The 24,513-nt window shown below is 48.2% G+C and overlaps 1 protein-coding gene across 1 annotated transcript in view; it reads right to left on the bottom strand.

Annotated features, from left to right (window-relative positions):
* Positions 1 to 18,532: 18,532 nt before the first annotated feature.
* Positions 18,533 to 24,513, bottom strand: part of Dock2 (dedicator of cytokinesis 2) — a 406,844-nt gene continuing 400,863 nt past the window's right edge. The window contains exons 48-52 of the mRNA XM_041676225.1: positions 23,164 to 23,291; positions 22,141 to 22,309; positions 21,087 to 21,207; positions 19,960 to 20,102; positions 18,533 to 19,073 (exon numbers count right to left, since the gene is read on the bottom strand). Coding sequence (XP_041532159.1) covers positions 19,005 to 19,073; positions 19,960 to 20,102; positions 21,087 to 21,207; positions 22,141 to 22,309; positions 23,164 to 23,291 — 630 coding nt within the window. The 3' untranslated portion in view covers positions 18,533 to 19,004. The remainder of the gene's footprint in view (positions 19,074 to 19,959; positions 20,103 to 21,086; positions 21,208 to 22,140; positions 22,310 to 23,163; positions 23,292 to 24,513) is intronic.

Below are 24,513 nucleotides of genomic sequence, written 5' to 3'. Positions count from 1 at the left end.
CTTTCTCCCTCCTGTCTGTCGTCTCTACAGCTTATTCAGTTTCCTTGTTTTTCGTACTTTGTTTCCCTTTCTCTACATCTGGTTCTTTTGCTGCCTCTGTCTCCCATTCCCTCCTGTTTCTTGCTCTCCACCCTCATTTCCCCTTTCACCTCTGTCCCCCATTCTCTAACCAATGCCCGCCCCCATTCCTATTATCAGCAGCTCATGCTTTGGGCTTTGGAAGGGAAGATGCATTTTCTGGAATTGCCAAGAGGTCCCCAGTGCCTAGAGAGTCAGAGGGGAGCTTGGCTTCTGAAGAGGACGTATGCGGCCCCCTCCTGCTCCTAACACACACACACACACACACACACACACACACACACACACACACACACAGAAGGCAGTGGGAAGGCTACAGTGGACATGGCCTGGGCAGCCACCAAGATGAGCAAGCTCCTTAAAGACATCATCAGAAGAGAGAGGACGGGAATTGGATTTTAGGGAGACACGATACAAGTTTATTTCTAGCTCTAAGGCACAGCAGTATCCCCAGATCTTCAGTTGCTCTAATGTTGGGGGAAGTTGTTGTACAGAGACCTCTGGCATGGAGGGAGCTGGGGCAACACCAGGGCCCCCAGGTGCCCATGCTTTTCCCCAGGCTTCCAGCTTCTGAAACAATGCTTACAGCCAGGCCAGCCTTCCCTTAGCTTCTCAGCCAGGGCAGGTCTCCCCTTGGGGTTCTATTGTAGATCCCAGTTGGAAGCAGTTGCTGAGCCCCCCTCTCCAGGCTTTGAAGTTGTCCATACACACCAGGCTCTGAGCTGGGGGGAGGGGGGCGGTGGCTGGAGGGCTCCTCTGGGGCAGGCGGTGCTTTCCTGATGAGGTTCTGGAAACAGCTGAACCATCTCTCTGATGGGTCAGCTGGAGGAAAATTGATGCAAGCTGTCTCTAATACTGCCCGCTGCCTTTCAGCGCCACTTCCTTCTCCTTACTCGTCTCTTCCTGCAGACGCCATGTTTCTTCAAGGCTGCGGGCATCACCAAGAGAGGTTGCTTGCCTAGGCCTTCTCTTCATTCTGATCTCCTGGACAGCTGTACCAGGTCGTACGCTGAATGTAAGTACCACGGAGCTGCTTCCGTGTGCAATGTCTGGGTGCCTGGTGAGGAGAGAACTGTGTGGGAGTGGTTTCCCTAGATTCCAAGGAGCCGCTTCTGCCCTTCATGGACAGTCAGGGAAAGGGCTTCCCTAACCGGGTCTAAACTTCAGACTCTAAAAGCTCCCCAAGTTCAAAACAAGTAAATTTGGCATGGTTTTTCAGCACACTAAAACAGTAGCGAGCACAGTTTTGTTTAGTCTCTCAACTAGGAAGCCTTAGCTAGCCGATGGTGGAGCCCTGAATTTTCAAAATGCACCCCAAGGGCATGCAGCACTATGGGTGAAAAGCTGTACAATTAATCTTGCAGCTCTACTTTTCAGGGTTCATTTTCCAGTACTAGACAGAGCGGAGATGTGTTGAATCTCCACCGTGGCTTTGCTTATTACATCACCATAACGAATCATTGCTACCATGTGGCCAGCAATGAGGGCTTGGTTCGTTTACGAGCGCCTGGGCCTTATGCAGTTATGAAAAGTAGATTGTAGAAGAACAATTATATATTAGTCGGGGTGGAAATATGGCTGGATTTAAATGAAACTTGGAGAAACGGACTTCAATACCATGTTTTGTAAAAATGAAACCAAACCTATTTTCATATATATGTATATATATATATATACACACACACACACACACACACACACACACACACACACAAATACAAGGTAAACGAATGTAAAGATTAATTTTATGGATGGAGAGTTTTGTTTTGTGTAGTTTCTAATTTAAGTGGTTTGAGAAGCAAGCATGCCATTGCTTTGTTTTGGGGAGAAATGTCAAAGATCAGAAAGAAGAGGTCTGGAGGCATGGCTCATCAGGGCAGAGTGTTTGATCTTCAGAGAACCCAAGTTCAATTCCCAGCACCCACACTGGGCAACTTGTGACCACCTGTAACTCCAGCTCTGCAGAATCCAGTGCCCTCTCAGGTCTCTATGGTCACCCGTGTGCATGCGCAAACACACATGCACACACGCATACACACATGCACACATGCCGGAACACGCACAGGCATGAACCCATTAAGAAGCAGTTTTAGGGTCACAGCAAACACAGGTTCTGAGCTCTGGTGGACCCACTTGCCAATCCTAGCTTTCCTCGGGCTGGTCCTTAAAGGTGACTTAGCTCTTCCCATTCTCAATTTTCTCAGGTGAAAGTGGGAAAAGGCAAGTCCTTAACTCACAACATAGTTGTGAAGTATATCATTTTGCTTGGCACAGAGAGGCAGTGATGGACGTTATACGGTGGTCACTCTGGACTTGATGTACACAATCGGACCCTCCAGGAGCTTACACCTTGTGTGATAATTGGTGGTTTTGCCAGCCAGAGGCCAGGGGAAGAGGGACAAGCATTTCAGTGAAAGGAACGGACAGGGGTCATGTTCAGTGTCACAGATCACACAGCCAGACTCTGATACTGGCAGATAATGGGGTTCCTGTGAGGAGTCTCCTGGCTAGGAGACATTTTTAGAGACATGCACAATTGAGTCCCCTGAGTTACATATGGATCAGTTTCTCCCCCACGCCCCCTCAAAAACCTGGCTTGTTGTAGGAGGCCCTGTCTGGTCCCCAGAGGGCAGAGGGTGGAAACAGTCCCTGTGCATCATCATAGGGTGAGCCCTTAGACCAGGGGAATCCATTTCAGATTTTCATAAACCCTGGCCCAGGCACTGAGAAGGGATAAACAGCAGCAGCTGCCTGGCCAAGCCTGGGACTTCTGGGGAAAGACCCAAACATCTCATTTGTGGATGAAGTTGTTTTTAGACCTTTCGAGAATTCCCAGAAGAGAAATTCAAATCTGAGGAAACGTGTCCTGGTTAATTGTATGAACAGACAAGCAGACAAACACATAAAGATGGAGGAGGAGTACTAAGCTGTCCCAGGGAAGGCTACAGAGGCAGTTAATTTGATACGCTACAGAAAGACACCTTCTTGAGTGAGAACACCCACGTGTTCTGAGCCCCACGTGCCGTACAAGCGACAAGACAATAGAGCGTTACAAACACAGTCCTTGGGATTGGTCCCGGCTTTGCCATTTGGTAGTTGTGTGATCTGGGCCAAGTTTCCTAATCTTACAAGGCCTCACTTTGTTTATGTGTAACGTGGAGACACAAATGGTATCCTCCTCAAGGCAAGTGAAGGAAAAGATTATGGGATTCACGGAAAGCACAGAGCCTGGACGCAGTCAAAAGGGCAGACAGTGAGAATGAATGACAGTGGCCAGTTCTGGAGGCCAGGCAATGACAAAGGAGGTGGCTCTGGGCAGAGGGCCCAGCATTGTGTCTTCCTCTGTTTGCTTTGGCCATTTGGGAGCAATGCCCCTGGAGGGAGAGAGGAAGGGTCTGGTGTATGTTCCCGGCATTCCACGGTTGTCTTGACTGGTCCAGAGGCCTGGGGTACCTCATGCTCTGCAGAGATGGCCAACTCACAGACACCAGACTAGACTAGCTGACCAGCTGCAGGCACAGCTGGCCTTGACTTTGAGAGGTAGATGGTCATCTTGCATCTTTAGAGACTTAATGTCAATTCAGCTACCAAGAGGACGGGACCCTCTACTATGAATTTTTACACACAATGGTTCGCTTAGCTCTGCAGACCACATTGTGGAATGAATATTTGGTTTTCTTGCTCGGAGCTGGGGACAAAAGGCTCAGGGCAGGTGGATAACCACGGAGGAAACAGGTGAGAAAGAACTTGGCTGCCGGCCGTGCACTGGGCTGAAGCAGATCAACTGCCACACACCCAGGGAGAGGAGAAACCAGGCCCTGGTGCTAGACTTGGAGTTTCACTGTGATACCTCAGATAGCAGACTGATGGTTCTGGGTCTCAATTTCTATGTTGGTAAAGGAAAAAAAAAATCCAACTACCTCTGAGTGTTGCTTCAAGGACTACACAGTGGGCTTGCAGACATTGTAAAACCCAGTTCCCATCTGGGATGCAGGGACTCCAGGGAGTGGGAGACGCTGAGGTCCTACCAGCTGTGATTATATTAGCAGGGGTTCATGGACTTTACCTGTCCTGTGCCTTTGCCCTTGATGGGGGTTTGCTCCATGGGTTTGTTCTCCTTTCTACACACGAAACAGCAATCACTTCCCAGATTTTGAGGAGGTTCTTGATGTAGAAATGGGTTGTGATGGGGAATCAGGGTAGGGACTAGTTTAAAACTCTTGCACTATAGTTTCCTCATCTGCAAGATGAGGTGAGAGGCTCGGTGTTGCTTCCCTACTCTCTACAAATGGCTTCCCATAAGCATAACCAGCTCCTACCTGGTTCTCTTACTCTGCCTAGACAGCAACAGTCACAAGAGCATGTTTTGAGATATTTGGGGAGTTGACACAGGGATGGTGTCTGTGCCCCAGGGAGAGGTTGGTAGAAGTCTTCTAGCTGGGGTGTTCCGCAAGCTGAGGGTGCTGTTCATACTTTTGGCGGCTTCTGTGCTTAGGAAGAAGAAACATAAGTCAATACCGCCCTCTGGCGGGCGGTCTTTTCCTTAAAAGCAGGACAGAGAGAGGTGCTTGAATACAAGTTCCAGGCCAGACCAATGGTTTGGCAAGAAAGGGCAGGAGACATACGTGAAAGCGTCAAGTGTGGTGCTCCCAGGACAGGTCAGGAATATTTTATAAAGGAGGCATGACTCTTAAGAAAAATCCCTTGTCTCTCAGCCCCGGCAGAGTAAGTACTTGGTTGGAATGAAGTTGAGTCTTTAGGAGGTAGTCTGGCTGTTTTGAGCTGCATGGATCTGAATTCTATTCCTGTAACTGTGTTTTCTGAGAGTCTCAGTGCTGTTTAGCTTTAGGAGTTCTGCTTTCTCATCTCCAGGATCTGTTGCAAAGACTGAAGTAATACAGCCCATGAGACAACACATGGACAGCAGCCATTCTGTCCGTGATTCGGCACATGTTAGGCTGTCTCTGCAGGACATGGGGTTGTTGAGACTGACCCCTCTTGAAGGGTGTTTGTGCTGCTTATACTATTTAGAATGTTCTTAAATGGCTGCCCTATTTTTAAAGCCTGGTCAACTAACTTTAAGGATAAGGCTCTGTGATTCTTCTGGAACTGGACCACCAGCAGTCGGCTTCATTTGTCATGAGTAGGAAGGACAGGTTCTTTAGGTCTTACACCATTCTGGGTCTGAACTCAGCCAACTTCATAAGTGGTCATAAAATAACTCCGGTCACAAAAATCTTTTCACTGGAGTTATTAAGAGAAAGCAATAGGGTCAATCATGCTTCTTGTTGCAAGAGTTTGGGCTCTAAACCCTGACTATAAGGGTTACTAATTACAGACTCTAAAGAGATGAATTCATACTTTATAAATCACCACGTAAGTCACAATACTGCGTGCTCTGTGAGTTTGGTGGGTTTCAACTTTTTTTTTTCTACTCTCTCCTGGGGGCAGGAGGAGTCTAGTTTAAACTACCTACTCCAGTTTTACTGCCTCCTCCTCCTCCTCCTCCTTCTGTCCCTCTGCTCTTCACCGAATCCATTCTCTTCCTTCTAAAGTCACCTCTAAAGAGAACCCCTGGGGAAGGAACCGCTAGATTGGAATTGGCACTTTCCTCTCCAGCACACTCAACTTGGGTCTCACATCCCTGCCCCAAATATTCACCTTCTCAAACTATCACTCCCATGAGCCAATGGCGTACTCATAGAGAAAACCGAGGTTCTGCATGTACAGAATACAGTTATGTGTCGTGTAATGTTTTCTGACCAACAGCGTGATTGCCTGTCTCACATACAGTGGTGACTGCATTGGCTGCAATGGAGCTGAGAATTCCTACTGCCGGCCGATGTCTTACAGCTGTGATGATGCTGTAGAAACACATCCCTTTTGTGTTTGTGCTGTTAGTATAAACACGGAGTGCTGCTTGTCATCTGAGCCTATATTAGCCACACCACACACAGCACACAATATTGCATGATAAACGACCATGTTACTGTTTATTTCCTTACTGTGTTGCACCTGTATCCGCGATTACACAGTGCATTCCTTCTTATACAAAATGGACTGTCAAACAGTATGCACGGTGACATCGGTAGTGACAGCGTCCTGGGTCTTGCCTTCTTCATGTCCCTCCACTGTCCCTCCACTCTTAACAAGAGCCCAACTGGAGTGACTGGCCCAGACCATCTTGGTTTGTGGCAAGTACACTCATGAGGCTTGCACAGTGACAAAGATCTCACAACTGTACCCTGAATACCAAGTGCCACGAGCCCATATCTGTGGGGTGTCAGGTGCTGAGTTCTCCAATTCTCCAGCCTAAATTTCAGAATGATTACAGATCCTAGGGCGGGAAGTTTATCGTGGGCTACTTGCACAATTGGTTTTCCTCTGGGAAAGGGGAAATAAGGTTATGCTGGGCCTGTGGCCTTGGAACCCTCCACTCTGCAATGGCCAAAGGAATGTTTTAGTTCTTCCCAGAAGGACGCATTGTCTCCTGGACAGTACAGCTGGACCAATGGTGATCTGCATCCTGTTCCTAAAGGCCATTAGGTCTTCACCTTTGCTTCAAGAGGTTTCCCTGGTTACTTCTGCATCCCTGGCATCTTGCGCAGATCCCTCTGTACCTGGACGTATTGGAGCAGTTGAGCCTGGAGGCATGAGCCTGGTACCTCTTACGAGGACCCGTTCTTCCTGTTTTCCCAGTGCCTGAGATGCAGTGCATCCTTCTCAGTGGTCTCTAGAAAAGGCCTAAACTGAAGCCACCTGTGGAGAGGTTAGGGGTGAGGGCTGTGTGTGTCTGTGATGTGGCGTATCAATAACAAAGCTGCCAACAGTCGCATGCACACTGAGGATTTTGGTTCCTTACCAGGCAGCCATGCTAGCCATCCCTTCACATCTGAAATTCTTCATCTGTGGAGTCAGTCACCCATGGAGCAAAATATTCAGAAGAAAGTTGCTTCTGATTATACGAGGCTTTTTCTCATGAATCCCGAAATGAAATGGATAACCTTTCTGTAGAATCTGTATCGCATTAGGTATTACAAAGGATCTGGAAATCATTTGACACGTGCAAGAGCATTTATTATCTGCAAATGCGATGACATTTTACACTGGAGGCCTCCCTGAGCAGCTGTGTCTTTTGGTGTCATGGGTGATCCTCAAGCAAACTCCTTCATCATGGGTGGTCACGAAGCCAACTCCTGCAGACATGGGGTGATGACTGTGTCTCCTTAGCATGTAGGTGGAAAAGCAGGGAAGGCCACCGTGGAGCCTCTTCCAGGTCTGGCCATGGCCACCACTAGGAATGCCATAGCCTCTTGCTAAGAATGTAGGGAGATCATCCCATTGGCAGGGGCTGACTCAGCACCAGGAGCCACCATTGCCCATGTTCTCAGTTCCTTGCCTGGTTTAACACCCCTCTAGCATTGGCCCCTATCACAGAAGAGGAAATTGGCCTTAGCAAGGTGAAGTCCTTACCCCAAGGTTACAATTTTCTGTTTGCATTTCCTCAAGTATCACGGATCCTGAAACACTATGCCCCTGTTGATGTCCTTTCATTTCTTGGGGCTTTGCTGGTAAAAGACAGAAGGGGTGTTGTCTAAGCTATCATCAGTTTGGGGGCTCGGCTGGTTTGTTTCTTGTCAACGCAATAAGAGCCAGAATCACGTGGAAAAGGGGAACACCCTCAATCAAACTGGCCCATAAGCAACTTCTTGCAGTATTTTCTTAATTAATGATTGATCTGGGAGGACCCAGCCCACTGCGGGTAGTTGCACCACTGGGCAGGTGATCCTGGATTGGGGGGAAAAAAAGCAAGCTGAGTGAGCCATGAGGAGCAAACCAGGAAATAGCAGACTCTACTTCAGTTCCTGCCACCAGGTTCCTGCTCCAGTTCCTGCTTTTACTTCCCTCCATGATAGACTATGATCTGGCAGTGAAGGATGAAATAAATCCTTTCTTCCCCACGTTCCTTCTGGTCATGGTGTTGATCACTGCAGCTAGGACGGAGCTGTGGCCATCTGGATCCCAGTTCCTCTGGAGAGAATTCGCCCTTATTCTGAAGAATCAAGCAGCCAGGCAAACAGAAGGTGGTGGGGTTGGGTGGGTGGGGGAGGGGGTAGTCTACCATTTTTCTAGGCCTTGGCAAAGGTTCCAGGCATGGTCTTGGGTTAAAGACTGATGAACTCTGGGTATGACAGGTTTTCCTGTGTAGAATGCGTTCTGGTGGGAGTGATCTAATCTGGACGATGTGCAGGTCTGTTTGGACCTGCGAAGTGTACCACCTAGGGCCAATGAGCCATTTGGGTGGGAGAGGGCTATTTCCCTACCCCCTGTATCCTCCACAGTCACCCCAGCCAGCTGTGTGCTCTGCACCTCAGCTGACTCCCACACAAGGGGATGAAGTGTGATAGGTTTTAGGATCTGTCTTCCCAAGAGCTGCCGAAGGGACTGAAGGATGGCACTTGGGAAGGAGTGTGTGGCATTCTCATTTTGGCCAATGAGAAATAGGGGATGGAGCATTCTCCATCTTCCCTGTCCAGGGGTGCCAAGAATAGACGAGCAGACACATCTGCTGAGCAGTTGGCTGTCTCTCTAGAGTGTGTCAGAAGGCTCTGGGCAGCACAGTGATGATGATTCTGAATCGTCCCTGTGTTTCTCTGCTTCCCTTCTTTGCTGCATAGAGATGCATTCCTCGCTCTCAATTTAAAAATATCACAATTTAATTCTTGGGTTATATATTTAATGTTTACTCAAATTACCTGGCGCTTTTGTTCAGATGTGAAATAATCTGGAGTGGATCCCAGGAGTCTACCTTCCTAACCATATCATGAAAGACCCACGGTGTGGGGAGACTCTCACTCAAGTCTCGGGATAACACGACCCCCACCCCCGCCCCAGCAACTCATGGGAGACCGTCCTAGCTGCAATCACACGAGGTTTATTGACAGTGGCCAAGACTCATAACCCAAGTAGCTGGGAGAAGGGGTATTTAAGGGAAGAAACCACAACCCAGTAATCCAAAAAGAGTAGGGAGGGCGTCAATGGAAAATTCTAAAAAAAACAGTGATAATCACAAAGGGGTAACTCCTGTTTCTCATGATTATTCTCAAGATTACAATCTAATTTTATCTTCAGCTAGTTCCTGGAACAGAGTCACTGAACCATCTAATCCTGGATTTCTGATTCTTCTCTCCCTGCTTAGAGTTTTGGCTCTATTTTTTTCTGCTAGGGGGTGTCTGGATTTATCCAGGTCTTTCAGTCACAGGTGAGGCTGATGGAGCCTAACTGAAAACCAGTCGGTGTTGCCAGATTCTATGGGGTTTGGGCATGATTGCAAGCAGGGGCGGGTTTTAAAAACACACTCTCAGAATACTATTTTGCAGTTGCATCCTACAGAGTCTGAGAGCAATAGTTTCCTGCCTGTTAGTGAGGTCAGCATAGTGACATCATAACCCCTACATTCCATGTGCAAAATGAGAGGCAGGTGCGGTGTGCAGTGAGGTGTGAAGGGAGCCAAGGTGCTTAACTGGTTAAGATAAGGTGCTTAACTAGTTAAGATAAGGTGCTTAACTGGTTAAGATACTGATGATCCCAGAAAGCATGGTGTCAGGCAGCTTGTTGGTCATTCTGGAGTCCCTTCAAGTAGAAAATGGCAGGTGAGAGGGACAGAAGGCAGGATATCAAGTCAGAGGGCTCTGTGATCGCTTCCCAATGCTAAAACCAGTGGTCTACCACTTAGTGGGCTAAGATATTGCAATTTTTCCTCCATTCTATAGGTCAGAATTCTTCTATGGCTCTTACTGGGTTAAAATTAGGGTGCTGACAGAAGTGGGTTCTATCCGTGAGACTCTGGAGGAGAGCCTGATTCTTGTATTTTCCTGTTCTAAGGGGCTGTTATACCCCTGAGCTTAGGACTTGTTCCTCTATATTCTAAACCAGCTGAAGCAACAAGTCCACTTCCCCTCATGTAACTTCCCTGACTCTTCCCAGCTATCCCCCTTTCCTTTCGAAAGGGCCTTGGTGGTGATACTGAGCCCCTGGGTAATCCAGAGGTGTGTGCTCTGTTTCAAGAAGCACTGGTTCATCTTGTTCTGTTTGTAACCCTTATCTGCCCTCACCACATGACCCGGGCTACTCAGGTGCCCTGGGGATTTGGATGTGGCCATCTTTCATGGGGGGCGGGCATTATTCTGCTATCACAGGTACCGTGAAGTTTAAGAGGCTCCATCTCATGCAACTGCAGAGTAGACTGTGCTGAAATCAAGACAGAATCTGGTTTAAAAAAAGGAAAAGTTGCAAGATAATCAAAGTCTCACCCAGTCTCCCAGAGTAAAGTCTGGTGGGCAGAGTAATTCCTAAGACTAGGCTCGTAATGTTTGGGCGTATGAAGACAGGGCGCCTTGAACCTCCCAATCTCCCTGCCTTCTCTCTGATCAGATGGGAACAGCACTGCCTTTTTTGGTATTTCCTCTCAAAGCTGTGCCGGTTACCACACCTGGAGAAGAGTTCATTAGCTTAAGGGCACATATTCCTGATCCACTGTCCCGACAAAGACACCTAGAGCTGGCCTTGGGCTTTCTGAGATTCTCCTTGTAGCTTGGTCTCGGTATGGCAGCCTACAGTATATGTACCAAAACTTCCTTGGTCTATCCAGTGCTATTATTTAAGAAAAGGTCAAAGGGCTCAGAGAATAGGTCCTTGGAATGGATTTATTATGGACACCCTGAGAAGAGATATCCGACTTCCTTCCCAAGGAAGGATCCATAGCTATATTTTTTAATTTAGGATAAGAGGAATGTGTTGGTAAGGGGTACCTGTCCTGTAGGCAGAACTGTAGGCTCTATCATCCTATTTGGAAATAGCATCTTTGCAGAGGTAATCAAGGTAAAATGGTGTCAACCTGGGTTGAAGTGGGCTGTAAATCCAGTCCTTATGAGGAGATTTGGAGTCAGAGAACAGGCACAGAGAGGGCAGAGGACCATGCAGAAACAGGGGCAGAATTGGGGGCATAGCACAGCTATGAGAGAGAGTCAAGGAGCTCCAAGCACTGCAGCCACCAGCAAATGCTTTCCCTGGGGCCCTGACACATAGGTTTCAGACTCTCAGCCCTGAAACTGAGAACACAATTGTGGTAACAAATGATGCCTTTATTGTTTGATTATAGTGTCTACAGAAATCACAGGCAAGGGATGCAGACTAGTGGGCTAGGGACAGGCTGCCATGGTCAATGTTTATGTTCCTCGGACTTTCTAGCTCTGAGACAATCACCTGACAGAAACAACTTAGAGGTTTCAGTCCGTGTTCATGTGACTCATGATTCTGGTGACAGCCAAGAAGGACAGGACTGACAGGAAGTGACAGATGACAAAATGAACATTTTCAAAGCACACCCCAGGGACCCACTTCCTCCAAGGAGGCCCTACCTCCATTTTTCAGTACCTACCACTAATATGATCAAATCAGTAACATACTAAATTATTAAATTCTTTGTGGTGACTTGAATGAAAATGGCCCCTATAGGCTTACATATTTGAGTGCTTAGTTGCAAGTTGATTAAACTGTTTGGGAAGGATTAAGAGGTGTGACCTTGTTGAAGGAGGAGTGTCACTGGGGGAAAGCTTTGAGGTTTCAAAGGCCCATATCCTTCCCAGTTATCTCTTTCTCTGTCTGTCTGTCTGTCTGTCTGTCTGTCTGTCTGTCTATCTCCCTCTCTCCCTTTACCCCCCACTCTCTCACATCTCAAGATGTAATGCTCCAGCACCATGCCTGCTGAGCTGCTGCCATGCTCCCTGCCGTGATGGTCTAACCCGCCGGAATTGGAAGCACCCAATAAATGTTTTCCTCTATAAACTGCCTTAGTCATGGTGCCTTATCACAGCAATAAAAAAAGGAACTAAGATAACCCTCATGATCTAATCACATCACTGGAAGCCCATTGGATGACAGCTAAATCCTCAGTTCGTGGTCCCATGGAGGGCATTCCATATTCAAGAAATAACAGCATTGATAGCTGGGTATGATACCACAAAACCAGTTTTCCTGATATCAATGAAGAGAATGGATTTCCAGTTTGGGAGAGGCAGGTAGCTATACCTAATCATCAGATCCGAAGTGGATTAATCTCTACAATGGCAGCCCACAAGACAGAAAATTAGAGTGACTAACAGATTACTGTGTTCCTAGAGATCAAATCAATGAATGGATTCTTAGATTGTAGCTTAACACATATAATGAGAAAATCAGCCATGGTGGTAGGAAATTGTAACGCCTCTGTTCAGTGTGCAGATGCAAGTCCAGGTCTAATGGCCATGGGAAGCTGGCTCCTTTGGAGAGAACTTGGCAGTGCACCTGTATCTTCAGTAAGTAGACTTTTTCTCAGGGGAGATTCTGGCTAGTAACTGGAGCAGGGAAAGAGGAATATGTGGATTTCTCAAAGACTAGTAAATAGGAATCTGAAGTGACATCAAGACCAGGGAGGGGACTGAAAATTCTGTTATGGTCCTCATGTTAGAGGGTTTCCATGGCGAGAAAACGGTAAGGGGTTTGGTCTGATTCCTTGTGTGTGTCTCTCTCTCTCTCTGTGTGTGTGTTTGTATCTATACGTATATGTATATATATGTTTATATCTATACACACACATACACACACGATTATTGACCTATGCTATAAGACCCCCTGCATAAGGAAGTCCGAGTGGAACCTTCTACTCAAAGAAACTCCAGGAAGAATGCTTTCATAGACCTGAAAAGCAGGAGTAATGGTCTCCATAGGCTTCCACTCAATAAATCTGTCTTCAAGAGACTCTGGCTGATGAGAATGGACTACTAGATGCTTTTATGGGGTTTCTGGTTTGCTTGGAACAGATCGACAATCTCTTCTGCCTGGTGATGGCTGTTCACCTGGTGAGGACTGAATGCTTTCTGATCCTTTTTTTTTTTTTTTTTGTTTTGTTTTGTTTTGTTTTTGTTTTGTTTTTCGAGACAGGGTTTCTCTGTAGCTTTGGAGTCTGTCCTGGAACTAGCTCTGTAGACCAGGCTGGTCTCGAACTCACAGAGATCCGCCTGCCTCTGCCTCCCTAGTGCTGGGATTAAAGGCATGCGCCACCACCGCCTGGCTTGTGTATAATGGGAAATTTGTCCTCAGGAATCTTGTTTGTATGGACCCTTCAGGAACACAGCCCTGTCCCACTGTGTTGATAATGACTTGTTCATTAACATGATAGTTGTGGAACGTCAGGCCCCACATTCCTAATCCCGAGGGTTTTCTAGAAACTGGGACAGAGGCCTGGGACTCAACTGGCTTTATCTGGAATCTTGCCACTCAGAATCACCCCCATGGGGTAGGAAGTGGCACAGCCTTTTGAAAGCTCGGGCTAGGTACCAGTGGAGGACAGTACAAGGGTAAAGGAATCGAATCCAGACTGCAGAAAAAGACTAGGAATAATGGGGGATTGTAGGCATAGCATCTCCAACGCTCCTAAGCCTGAAAGCCTCATCATGGGAGAAGAAATCCTTCATACCATCTCATCTGAAGACCTGCTATTCCCTACAGTCTTTGGCTTTGTCTGGCTTGAGGTGCTGGTCTATATTAGTTTGCTATGGAAGCTATAACAAACATCAAGAACAGAGCGGGTTAAGAATAGACATTTGTGGTCTGAGATCAGGGTGTCAGCATGGCTGCTTCCTTCTGAGACCCTGAGGAGGAATCTAACCCATGCTTCTCTCTACTAGCTGTGGTTCGCTGGCCACTTTGAATGTCCTGGTCACTGTCTTCATTCATCTTCCTCTGATGGCCTTTCTGTTTGTGTCCACATTTCCTCCTTTCACAGGAAAATCAGTAATACTGAATGATGACCTTATCTAATGATTCTGCTTTTAAAATGGCCACATCTTGAGGTATTAGGGTTTGTGTATTCAACAACTGAATTCACAGGGCACACAAACCAACCCAGCAAGGTGCAGAGTAAGAGACGAGTAAAGACTGCAGTCACAGACGTGGTAAACTTCACACTGAATAGAGTTGTGATTGCCACTCAATTGCAATGGCTTCTCGTGCCTGTAGACCAAGAATCCAGGGTGACTGGCAACAAGGAAACCTACATCGTTATGGTCCAATAGGCACAGGGAGGAGTGTGCTCAGAACCAGGCCTTAGGGACCTGTTTCTGAGCATTCTCATGCCCACTGAAGATAGTCAACAGGCAATAAAAGAAACCCAAACCAATAAAGGCAGGGCACCTAAGAGCAGGGACCATTTGCAGACGGGCTATCTGGTCACCCTGCCAGAAAAACAACACATGTCAGATGAGATCCAGTCTTAGGTCAGAGAAAGGTAAGTGGATGATGGAGCAAGGAAACAATAAATCTTACTTAACGTCCTGATCGCTTTGCAATGATACTGTTGCTTGAATCACAATGATTGCTTTTCTGTCACAGATGGGTCATAACTGGCCATCTTCAAATGAATTATGACAAATTGGACTTGATCAGAACAATGGAGGAGCCATGTGACCGACAGGAGCAGGATGTGACAGGAGGGTTCTGAGCATCTCATGCCCCAGCCCAGCTCTGACCTTCATGGGAATCACATTTTGCTGAGCTTCCTGCTGCCTGCTCTGCCCCAGTGCCCAGCGGCATCAACTGCTTCGGCAGTAGCACCTGTACTCCTGCTGCCAGGGCCACCAGCTGCTTGCTGAGGTCAGGTTTGCTCCTCCCATTTGCTGCTGCCGAGCCACTGGCTGCATCGGTCTGCCTGTTCCTCAGATAAACCTTGGCCATAAATACATGGCCACCTTGTAGGATGTGGGACCAAGTAGCTCCTGAAGGGATTGGGTTTTACAGCCCAGAATTGCAACCTCAGTGGGATGTACTGAGATAGGACTGAGAAACAATAGACAGGGTTAAGGGGAGGCTGGACAAACACATCCCCTCTCTACTTCTTCCCTTATACAGACTGTGACAGGGAACATCCATCCTGTCCACAGGGGTCCTACTCTGTGATGCCTTCCAAGCTGAATCTCCCTATGACTTGCTGCATAGCAAAGTACAGCATGTTCATCAAAACAAGAAACAAACAAACAAACAAAAATACTTTTATGCTTTTAGCCATGACCTGAAGGGCTGTTTTCTAGGTAGTTGGGGCTACCCAGGTAAGTAGAGGCAGCCAGGGTTCAGATAGGATAATAGACAGAGGAGTGCCCGTATGTCTGAGAGGAAAGCCATGTTCATTTTCAGTTCCTTGGGAAGATGTTAGATTCCTTCCATTTCTCCCTTACTTTCTGACACGAGCCTGCAAATCGGGAAGAAGGAATGCTGACTTCCATCCCGTGTTTTGCTAGAAGACCAAGAATGACCCTTAGGAGGGGGACTTGGTACCCTGGATCATACTAAAGTGGGGACGATGATATCATCTGTGTTTGAAGGCAGGAAGCTTAAGGGAGAGTAGAATGACTCTGAAGGAACTGCCCAGAAGGAGACCTGGGCTCAGCCATGTGGCCTTGAGCAGCTCCCTGAACTAGAAAGTGAGAGAGTAGAGTAATTGCTTAGGGTCTTTCATGGTTTGTACCTGGAATACCCCACACCGACTCAGAAACTGAATAATTTGTCTCTGGTTTGTAGTACTGTTTTGAAGGCTGGGGAGCTTTCAGGGGTTGGAGTTTGGCTGGTGGAAGAAGTCACCAGGTAGGCAACTTTGAAGGTTACCTGCTTCTGGCTTTCCTGTTTTCTCTTCTTGCTGGCTGGGTACCATGTAAACAGCTCCAGACTGTACTCCCAGGCCATGTTTTCCCTGTGGCTATGTTTTCCCCATGGCCATGCTTTCCTCGTTCCCATGCTTTTTCCATGGCTGTGTTTTCCCCGTGGCCATGCTTTCCCCGTGGCTGTGTTTTCCCCGTGGCCATGCTTTCTCCACCATAACAAGCCTAAATCCCCTGAAGCCCTGAGTCAAAAATAAGCCTTTCTCCTTTAAGTTGCTTCTGCTATTTAGGTCAAGCATACCACCCACCAGCCCTTTCCCATGGGAACCCCCTCCTGGGCATTACTAGCTGCTTGTGGACAGACCTGGCTTACAGTTAGGCAGCACTTGGTGGCCTACGATGAGCTGTACCAAATGTGACTCCCCTCCCCTTATCTATCACAGGTGTCATCAGCAGCACTGTTGGGGATGGTAACCTGCAAGCCTGGGCTGTTATATTAGCATCTGGAACCAGGCCGAGGTCAAACGTAAAAGGGAATCAACAGAAATGGGGCTGCCTCTGGCTTGGTGACAAGGACACAGCACAACCCTCCAGTTCTGAAGTGGTTTGAGTGTGTTTCTCCAAAGTTCACACATTGGAAACCAACTCTTTGACCCCTTGTAAGACCCTGCTAGACCATGGTGCAGCAGGGAGTGTCTCACCGGTTCCCAAGCCAACGGCAGCACTTTTTTTGCCAGACTTCACTGTAACCTAGAACTATAAGGAAGACACTTTATTTCCTTTATAAAATTTTCAAGAATCAGGCATTCAGGAACAGTGGTGCTAAGGAAACGAAGACACTGAGTTTCCACACCCGTTTGAGTGGCACCCTGGTATCTACCTTGTAGGGTGGATGTGAGGTTAGGGTTTAAGAAAAAGACACAGAGTGAGTACCTGGCCAAAGGCAGCTGTGGTATAACTGGTTGTCCTTGTCTCTACTAGCATGGTTGTGCCTATTAGTGTGTAGCCATAGTATCTGGAATTCTGGCAAAGTGCCAAGCCTATCCCCCTCCCCGTGCTGCCCAGTGACAGTCCTCAGATGTGACTTAGCCCTTGAGTGCTGTGTGAAAAGGAATCCATTGGTTTCCGTTTTTTGCTCTGTTTTGTGGGTCCCTTTGAAACCCGGTAAAGAAATTCACCGATATTGGTAATTTTGTGAAGGCAGAACACAGGGATATTATTATTATCACGGTGGCCTGTTAAGGAGCGGGGAAACGATTGAAGACAGAACTTTCAGAGTTACAGCCATTAAAACAGCTTCTGAGTCTGTATTGCACAAGCCTCCCTGGTGAGAAGCAATCAAGTCTGCAGGTCTACGATGGGCTTGTGTCTGTCTGGAGTCACAGGGAATGGGGGACTGTTTTCATTTGCTTGTTGAGATACTCTCCCTAGTTGTCATTGGAAGAGTTTCTATTAGAAGGTTAAACACTAGGATTCCATTACTTCATGCTGGAAGGAAAAATCAAACCCGTGGTTCAAACGTAGAACTTGGAGAGAGATTGTAGCAGAAAGGACAAGAGCTGCATGATGCTGACATCTGCAGCAAGCCAGGAGGGTAGGGTACCATCCTTCACCTCCTCTCGGGTCCTCTGCTCATGCTTTGACAGGGATTTTGGAAGGTGGGTCCAGAGGTATTTTAATCTCAGCTGACTTCAGGAATCCCAAGCTGTCGGATGCAGCCCAAACACCCACAGCCACCAGAACAGAAATGGGAAGCTAGAGCAGACGGAGGGTCTGAGGTTTGGAGATAGGGCATGGACAGCACCTGGGAATGGCATATACATAGGTCACCAGGACTCAGGATGTCCTGGGCTAAGAGGTGCTGGAGTATTAGGTAGTGGGGACGATTTTAGCTTCCCATCCAGATTCTAGATTCAGTGTTGGCATTTTAGCTAATTAACCTTTAGGAAGTAATTTTCTAAATCATTCTATCTCATCCTTCACTGGACCCAGGGGACTTTGCCGCTAAGACATGATCATCCACCCCTAGTTCTGGACCCAGCTGCCATTCACTTGACTTCCACAAGGGCACAGCCTTATGCTCACGCCCTCTACACAGTTCTGCTCGCTGGGGCAGTAGAGATTAGAATGGTGCTCATCTCCCTTGCTCCTCTTCCTTGGGTCTCATCTGAGAAATCTGACCCTGGACGTCCTCATGCATTCACATGTAGGAGGATTGGAAGTACGTCTGTCCCTTCTTGATCCCAGACAAGAACTGACAGGGTAACAACAGGAGATCGGACTTCAAGAGTCAGTAATTCAAAAACAACTTTTAATTTGAAGGCTTTTGTAATGTAGACATCTCTCCAAGAAAGCCATCATTCTGTCCTGATGATCTAACTTGGAGGATGGACCGTAAATCCACCAGCCCTCAGATCTCTCCTTCCCGTCACTGCTTGGAGGCTTCATTAGAGTAACAGGCTAGGTGGTTTAGCCGTCTCTGTGTAGAGATGGAGGAAGGTGGCATGAAAGTCTCCACTGTCAGGCTGTAGAGGAAAGTTCTGGGTGTTCTTGGCATCCTGATACCCCAGGATTTGGCCCCAAATAAACCAAGAGTCTAAGAGAAGATTCTTAGGGGTCTCCTGAGCCAGGAGGGAAAACATGGCATTGAGATGAGCCAACATAAGCCTTCTAAACTGCTGTAGTCCCCTGGGAACCACCCTGGAAACTTTCTACCCAGTCTTACAGGAAAAGACATGATAACAAGGTTTGTTTGAGCCATGAGACCAAGTTTAATGTCAGTAAGAAAGAGCAACACTTTGGAGATAATTAACTAGAAAATGGCTTATTAAAAATGTAAAGTACAAAAAAAATGTTAACCGGAAGTAGAACATTTAAAGATGTTTCGGTTCTTTTAAGTACTGAGACCTAGAAATGAAACAAATACAAGTCCTAGCTGTGAACCTGAGTTATGGCATGTATGCCCTGGATGCTGGGGAGAAGCATCCACTGGCACTGGATGCTGGGGAGAGCATCTACAACACTTGCTGGCTCATGGAGCTCCCTGAATCCACAGTGGGGCTTTGTCCATTGAGTCGCCCGTCACCCCAGTGGTGGCCTCAGGAGACACAAGACTTGTTTGTCCCTTGGGTTCTGGAGCCCACTGGAATCCTCTGTCTCTTTTAAAGGTTTGCCCCCTTGTGTAATTCCAATGTCATGTGCATGCCTCTCCCATGCTGCTCTGCTCAGCAGCATCTCTCAGAGGTCTGTGGACGGGAGGTCTGGGAGCTGGAGCTGCTTGCTTTCTTCGCTTGACTTGCTAGCCAGCTATGTGGGAAGACACACAAACACAACAGCAAGATGGGATTTTTATATGTATCATCTTGGAGCACCCCAGACCCCACAAGCATTTCTTATACCTAAACCCAAGTGATTAGGAGTGGCTATGACCTTGACATTGGACAGGAAGCAGACTTTGGGAAGTTTCATAGACCCCTTGCTAACTGTGTGAATTCTGCACATCGCTTAGCTGACTCTCTGCGAGCCTTGCAAAACTCTTCTGGAACAGGGGAGGATCAAACAGGATAATGATGGGGAAGCGCTTAGCATGGGGCCTGACTCACTCATGCAGGCTCTCAGGCAACCTGTGATTTTTATAGTATCTCCACTCTGAATCATAGTGCCCAGAGGATCGGAAGTACGTCTGTCCCTTCTTGATCCCAGACAAGAACTGACAGGGTAACACCAGGAGATGGGACTTCAAGAGTCAGTGATTCAAAACCAACTTTTAATTTGAAGGCTTTTGTAATGTGAGTAGAATAGGAAAATGCTTTGCCCCCCAAAAAAGTACTTTTGGCTCCTAAAGATAGATGACTAGCAGCTGGGGCTCATGGGGGAGCTCCAGCAGAGAGTTTAAGTCAGGACTAGCTACCTACTGGTGATCCCAGAAGGACTTCTATTCCCGAACTGGGGTCAGTCCTGCTCAAGGGAGCTCCTTGGAGCCTCAAGAAGCATCACATGGTGGGCATTGCTGGACAGTTGCCCAAGCCTTAGGATCTCTGGCCATACTCCCCGGGGAGCAGTGAAGGTACAAGGTACATACCCACAGGTATTATAGCTACCTGTCTAGACCCTCCCCATTTTTTTCCTTCAGTTGTTGACTCCCTGAGTCTCCCCGGCACTACCCCCTCTTCCCAGTCACTGGCGGCCTCACCATAGTCTTGAAGAACTGATTGACTTTTTTCTTTTTCAGGGTCTTCTTGTCACCGTCCGAGAGGTGCAGGAAGGTCTGGCTCAGCCGGGGAGATGTGTTGGCTTCCTCCAAGCCAGGCACGCCTGCCGCTGAGAGTGTGAGGGCTGAGGAGACAGTAAGGACCCTAGAATAAGCAAGTGGGCACTAGAGGTAGGTCCCAAGGGACAGGAACAGTATCTTACGCCATCCTTTTGGGTGGTCCTGTCTCATGGCCCTTTGCAAAGCTTTGTACAGAAGCGTCTAGATGAAAGAGGGCTGAGAAGGGGAGACCCCTTGCCCCTTGGGCTGGTCTGGACTTAGCTTCCCATTGCCACTGACCAGTTTGTCTGTGCAGGATGCTGACATTCAGTGAATTGATTTGAACATGCAGCAATGGGGAGGGTGGCATTTTCTACATCACCGGTGGGGACCGTGGTGTGAAGGGGATAATGAGTTAGGGCAGGGTCTGACAGAAGCAGGCACTCTGGTAGGAGCAGATGTTTTTTTTCTGTCATGCATTGTTCAGCCCCAAGGGGGCAGCACCAGTTCCGCCTTGTTCTATTCTGCCCAGTCCTCAGAACAGCCAGTGTGGAGCAGCAGACACTAGAACTTGCTGCATAGATGCTGGGTCCCAGCTGTATATGGGCTTGCTCTATGAATAGGAAAGTGAGTGGGGGCTGTCCCATATCCCTGGACAGTAAGAGATGGGCACAGGCGTCATCTATACACCGAATGCCACAGTCATTAGATGCTGTGCCAAGCTTTACAAACCTAGAAATAATCTTCCAGGTTAGCAGAGGTGCCATGGGCAGCAGAGATATGCCAAAGGCACGCTCCTGGACCTGGGGAGCTGCTGCCTGCAAATTGAGGGACTCTTGGAAGGGAGGGGTCCCAGAGGTACAGCAGACTTTCCCTTCTGCTTCCAGTAGAGCTTGGTCACATGGCTTCCTCAATGGGAGATACTGAGAGAATGCAGAAGCCAGGGGCTTCTGGCCCCGGATACCCAACCTTCCTTGCCCTGTAGAAGTCGTTCTCATCCATCTTCTGCCTGTTGGCTTGGCAACCCACACTACCTCTTCCCTCAGGTTAACAGTGGAAAATATACATACCTGGGATGGTGGGCATGGACTGGCTGGCAAAACTCATCTGAGAGAGGACAGACACCCTCGTGGGGACAGCTGCATGCTCCGAGAGATTGGTGTCGCTCATGAACTCGTGCTTTCTGGAGAGCTGGGTGGATATACCACACATCACAGATCGCAAGGGCTTAGAGCCTCGAAGGGCTTAGTCCTCAAAGGTTGGGGGAAAGTACTTGAAGTGGTTTCTATGGACCTGGCAGCATAGACAGCTCATGTTGTTCTGCGGCATACCATTCTGTGTCAGTCTGCCTTTTAGAGCTGCATGTTATATCGTGCCAGGGGTACTGGGAAGGGTCTATTCGGTTAGATGATCAGGGGAGTGGTGTTCTGTAGAATCCTGGAGCATAGAAGACATGCCTATGCTCTTCCTTCAGAGGCCCACTGGGAAGCTTTTGAGGGTTTCTTTCTTTACCAGAAGGTATCGGCTAGCCCTGCCATTTCACCCAGAACCACCCCAACCCCCACATGCTATGCCATGAGGACTAATGCTCGCTCCCTGGCAGTTCCCCAGCATACTTTTTAAATAAACCTTTCTTGGGGGAAGCTAACATTGAACTCAGGGCTGCCTAGTACCAAATCTTTCTTCATTATTATAGTAATTATTGTTGAATTTCTTTTTGAGATAAGGGTTTACTCTGTAGATGAGGTTGTCCTGGAACTCACCATGTAGCACAGGCTGCCCTCAGTCACGCAAATATTGATTATATAATTATTCTCTATATAACTTTACATATAAGCTATTAATTTATAAGACCCAAAATGATCAGAGTCTGCTCACCACACCCCACAAAGCCCAGCACTCAGATGCCCAGTTGAGTTGTTCTCTCTAGGAGACAGAGGGTTGAGAGCCCTGGTGGCTGCTCTCTGCAATGAACACTGAAGCTCTGGAGTCTGATGGCTTGGGTTCTGTCTCCTATTTGGCAGCTTCCCTCCTCTAAGACCCAAATGCAATGAGGGCGTCAGGCTGCATTTAATCATCCCAGGTTCTGAGAAGAACCGAGGAGAACCTAGCACCTCCACTCACCCGCTTCAGCTCTGATTCGGTTGTCGTCTTCTCGTCTGCAAACACCACGCTGCTCCTCTTGGTCCTCTTCTTGGACCGCCGCAGCTTGACCTCCGGCAGAGTGCTCCCCGGGGAGATGGGCTCCTCCTCCACTTTGGGAGTCTTGGGTGCTGCTGGCTCTAGGTCAAAGCTGAAGGGCAGAGGGAGGGGCAGTGGAAACTTGTTAGAGCTTTAGTGGGACAGCCCCGTAGGGACACGGGGGACCTAAGAGGACCTTCATGCTGACTGAGCAAGCAGACACTGTAGGGCTGGTCAGTTATCTTGATAGCAAATTGCAGAAGTCACTCATCCACAAACTTTTTAAAAGGTTAGGATAATTGAAGGTGGTAAGCCATTAAAAGCAAGAGGGATGACAAGGAAATGAAACTGGTTAAAATGGGGATCTGGGTTCAAATTCAAGCACTGCTGCTTTTTAGCTGAATGACTTTGTATAAATCCCCTGATTTCTCTGAGTCACCACTTGCTCAGTAAGTGTGGGATTGCAACAACCTGAACACTGGGCACATAGGTGCCTATCATGCATACAGTGAAGTTGGAACCACAGGGTTCCAGGACAAAATGGGGAAGAGGCAGGAGATGTGGGAGGGGACATGCTACTGTAGGAGTAAAATGGGAAGGATGGGACCTCTGTTAGAGGAAAGAACATTTACATTGCAGGCTGGGTGAGGGATGCTGGCTGCCAATAGACATCACTGAGCAAGGAACCCAGTAGAGACAGTGATGTGTGCGCGTGTGTGTGTGTGTGTGTGTGTGTGTGTGTGTGTGTGCGCGCGCGCGCGCACACGTGTGCACACACCTGCAGTGTATTCTGGGTTCTTGGGAGAGCAAGCAGCCTCTCTCAGCTGCCCAGGGTGTTTTAAAAATTGGCGCCAGGTAAGACAACCCACTGAATGTCGCCAAGGCTTTCCTGAGGACCCAGCTGGAGAAAGACTTTAAAGTGAAAGGGGAGGTGGCCTAGGCCAGAAACTCCAGGAAGAGGCTGACCTCTCTGAGGTGACCTTGCTGGGAGTGCTGCAGTCAGAATTCATGGAGGCCAGAGAGATGATGGACATCTGCCGGTAGGAACGTAGCATGGACCTGGGGCGGCCCAATCTCCTGTCATCGAAGTCCGGCTGTAGGTATGAGAACCGGTGGTGAGCAGCCGGCAGAGGAGAGGTTTGTTATCTGAGCCCTCCTCCCCATCTGGGCGGGGTGGAATTGTGGGCTCAGGGCATCAGTGCAAAACTTTGAGCCAACAGGGCCGCGGGGCTGCGGGATAAACATTAGCAGCATCTATGCCAGGGGAGCAAGTTTCCCCGTTGAGACAGCATCTGTACTCTTCAGTGACCCCATGGACCATCCTTCTTTATGCTAATGAGATGGCTCGAGGCGGAGCCTACCTGTGCCAGGGAGACCAACCCTGTCATTACAGGGCTGAGACTCTGAGCCACATATTATCAACTTACCTTCCAGGGAGGAGGCAGGGGACAGAGATGCATCTCCAGCCCATGACCAATGATTCACTCAATCTTGGCTATATAATGAAAGCCCTGAGAAACGCTCCACACTTCAGCTCCAGGGAGATCCATGGTAGGTAATCACATACCAGGGTGCCAGCGGGTGTCCTGACAACACGGAAGCTTCCTATCTGGGACCCTTTCATTCTCACCCTGTGTGTTTTTCACCTGGCTCCTCTTAAAGGTATCATAACGTGAAAGCAGCGGTACAGAAACTCCTCGGTGGATGAGATCGCATCCCAATAAGCCTATTGTTAAGTTGAAAATACATTGAATCTACCCAGACCGTCTAACATTCTAGCTGGGGACACCATACACAGCAGCCCTCTTGGTGTCACACCGCAGTTGACGTCACCCATGGCTACCCAAGAGGCGTGTGTTGGGGCCCTCGTCTAGACTCTTCCAAAAGTTCTTGATCACACATGTCTAGCCCCAGAAAGGTTGAGATCTGGAGAACAGTTTCTACGGACTGCACATTGCTTCAAAAATCATTACAAAGTTGCTAAACAGTAGAGGCCTTGGAGCCATGGGCTCTAGTATGTTACCAGGTCTGTAGGGAGGGTGAGAGCCCCCATATTTGTAATTATTGTGTGTGGAAGTATAGGGCCTCACTCCTGGGGCCTGGGTTTGTGGCCATTATCTAAAGTGGGATGAAGGACCAGTCTCTCAGTCTGGGAGGCCTAAGTCCAAGTGTTTAGCATCAGAATTGCATTTCAGGAAGAGAGTATGGAGAAAGTCAACTTGTTTCTGTGTGGAGGAAGAGGGACCCAGGTCTAGCTCTAGCCCTCTCTGGAATACCAGCTTCTCTCTGGATGTCGGTAGATCAAGAGGATTGGGG

This window comes from Microtus oregoni, unplaced genomic scaffold (assembly GCF_018167655.1).
Source record: "Microtus oregoni isolate MIOR12 unplaced genomic scaffold, Mior012 000027F_ref0000203, whole genome shotgun sequence".
Classification (NCBI taxonomy): Eukaryota; Metazoa; Chordata; class Mammalia; order Rodentia; family Cricetidae; genus Microtus; species Microtus oregoni.
Note: the sequence above shows the minus strand (reverse complement) of the source record. Positions and strands in the feature narration are given on the sequence as shown.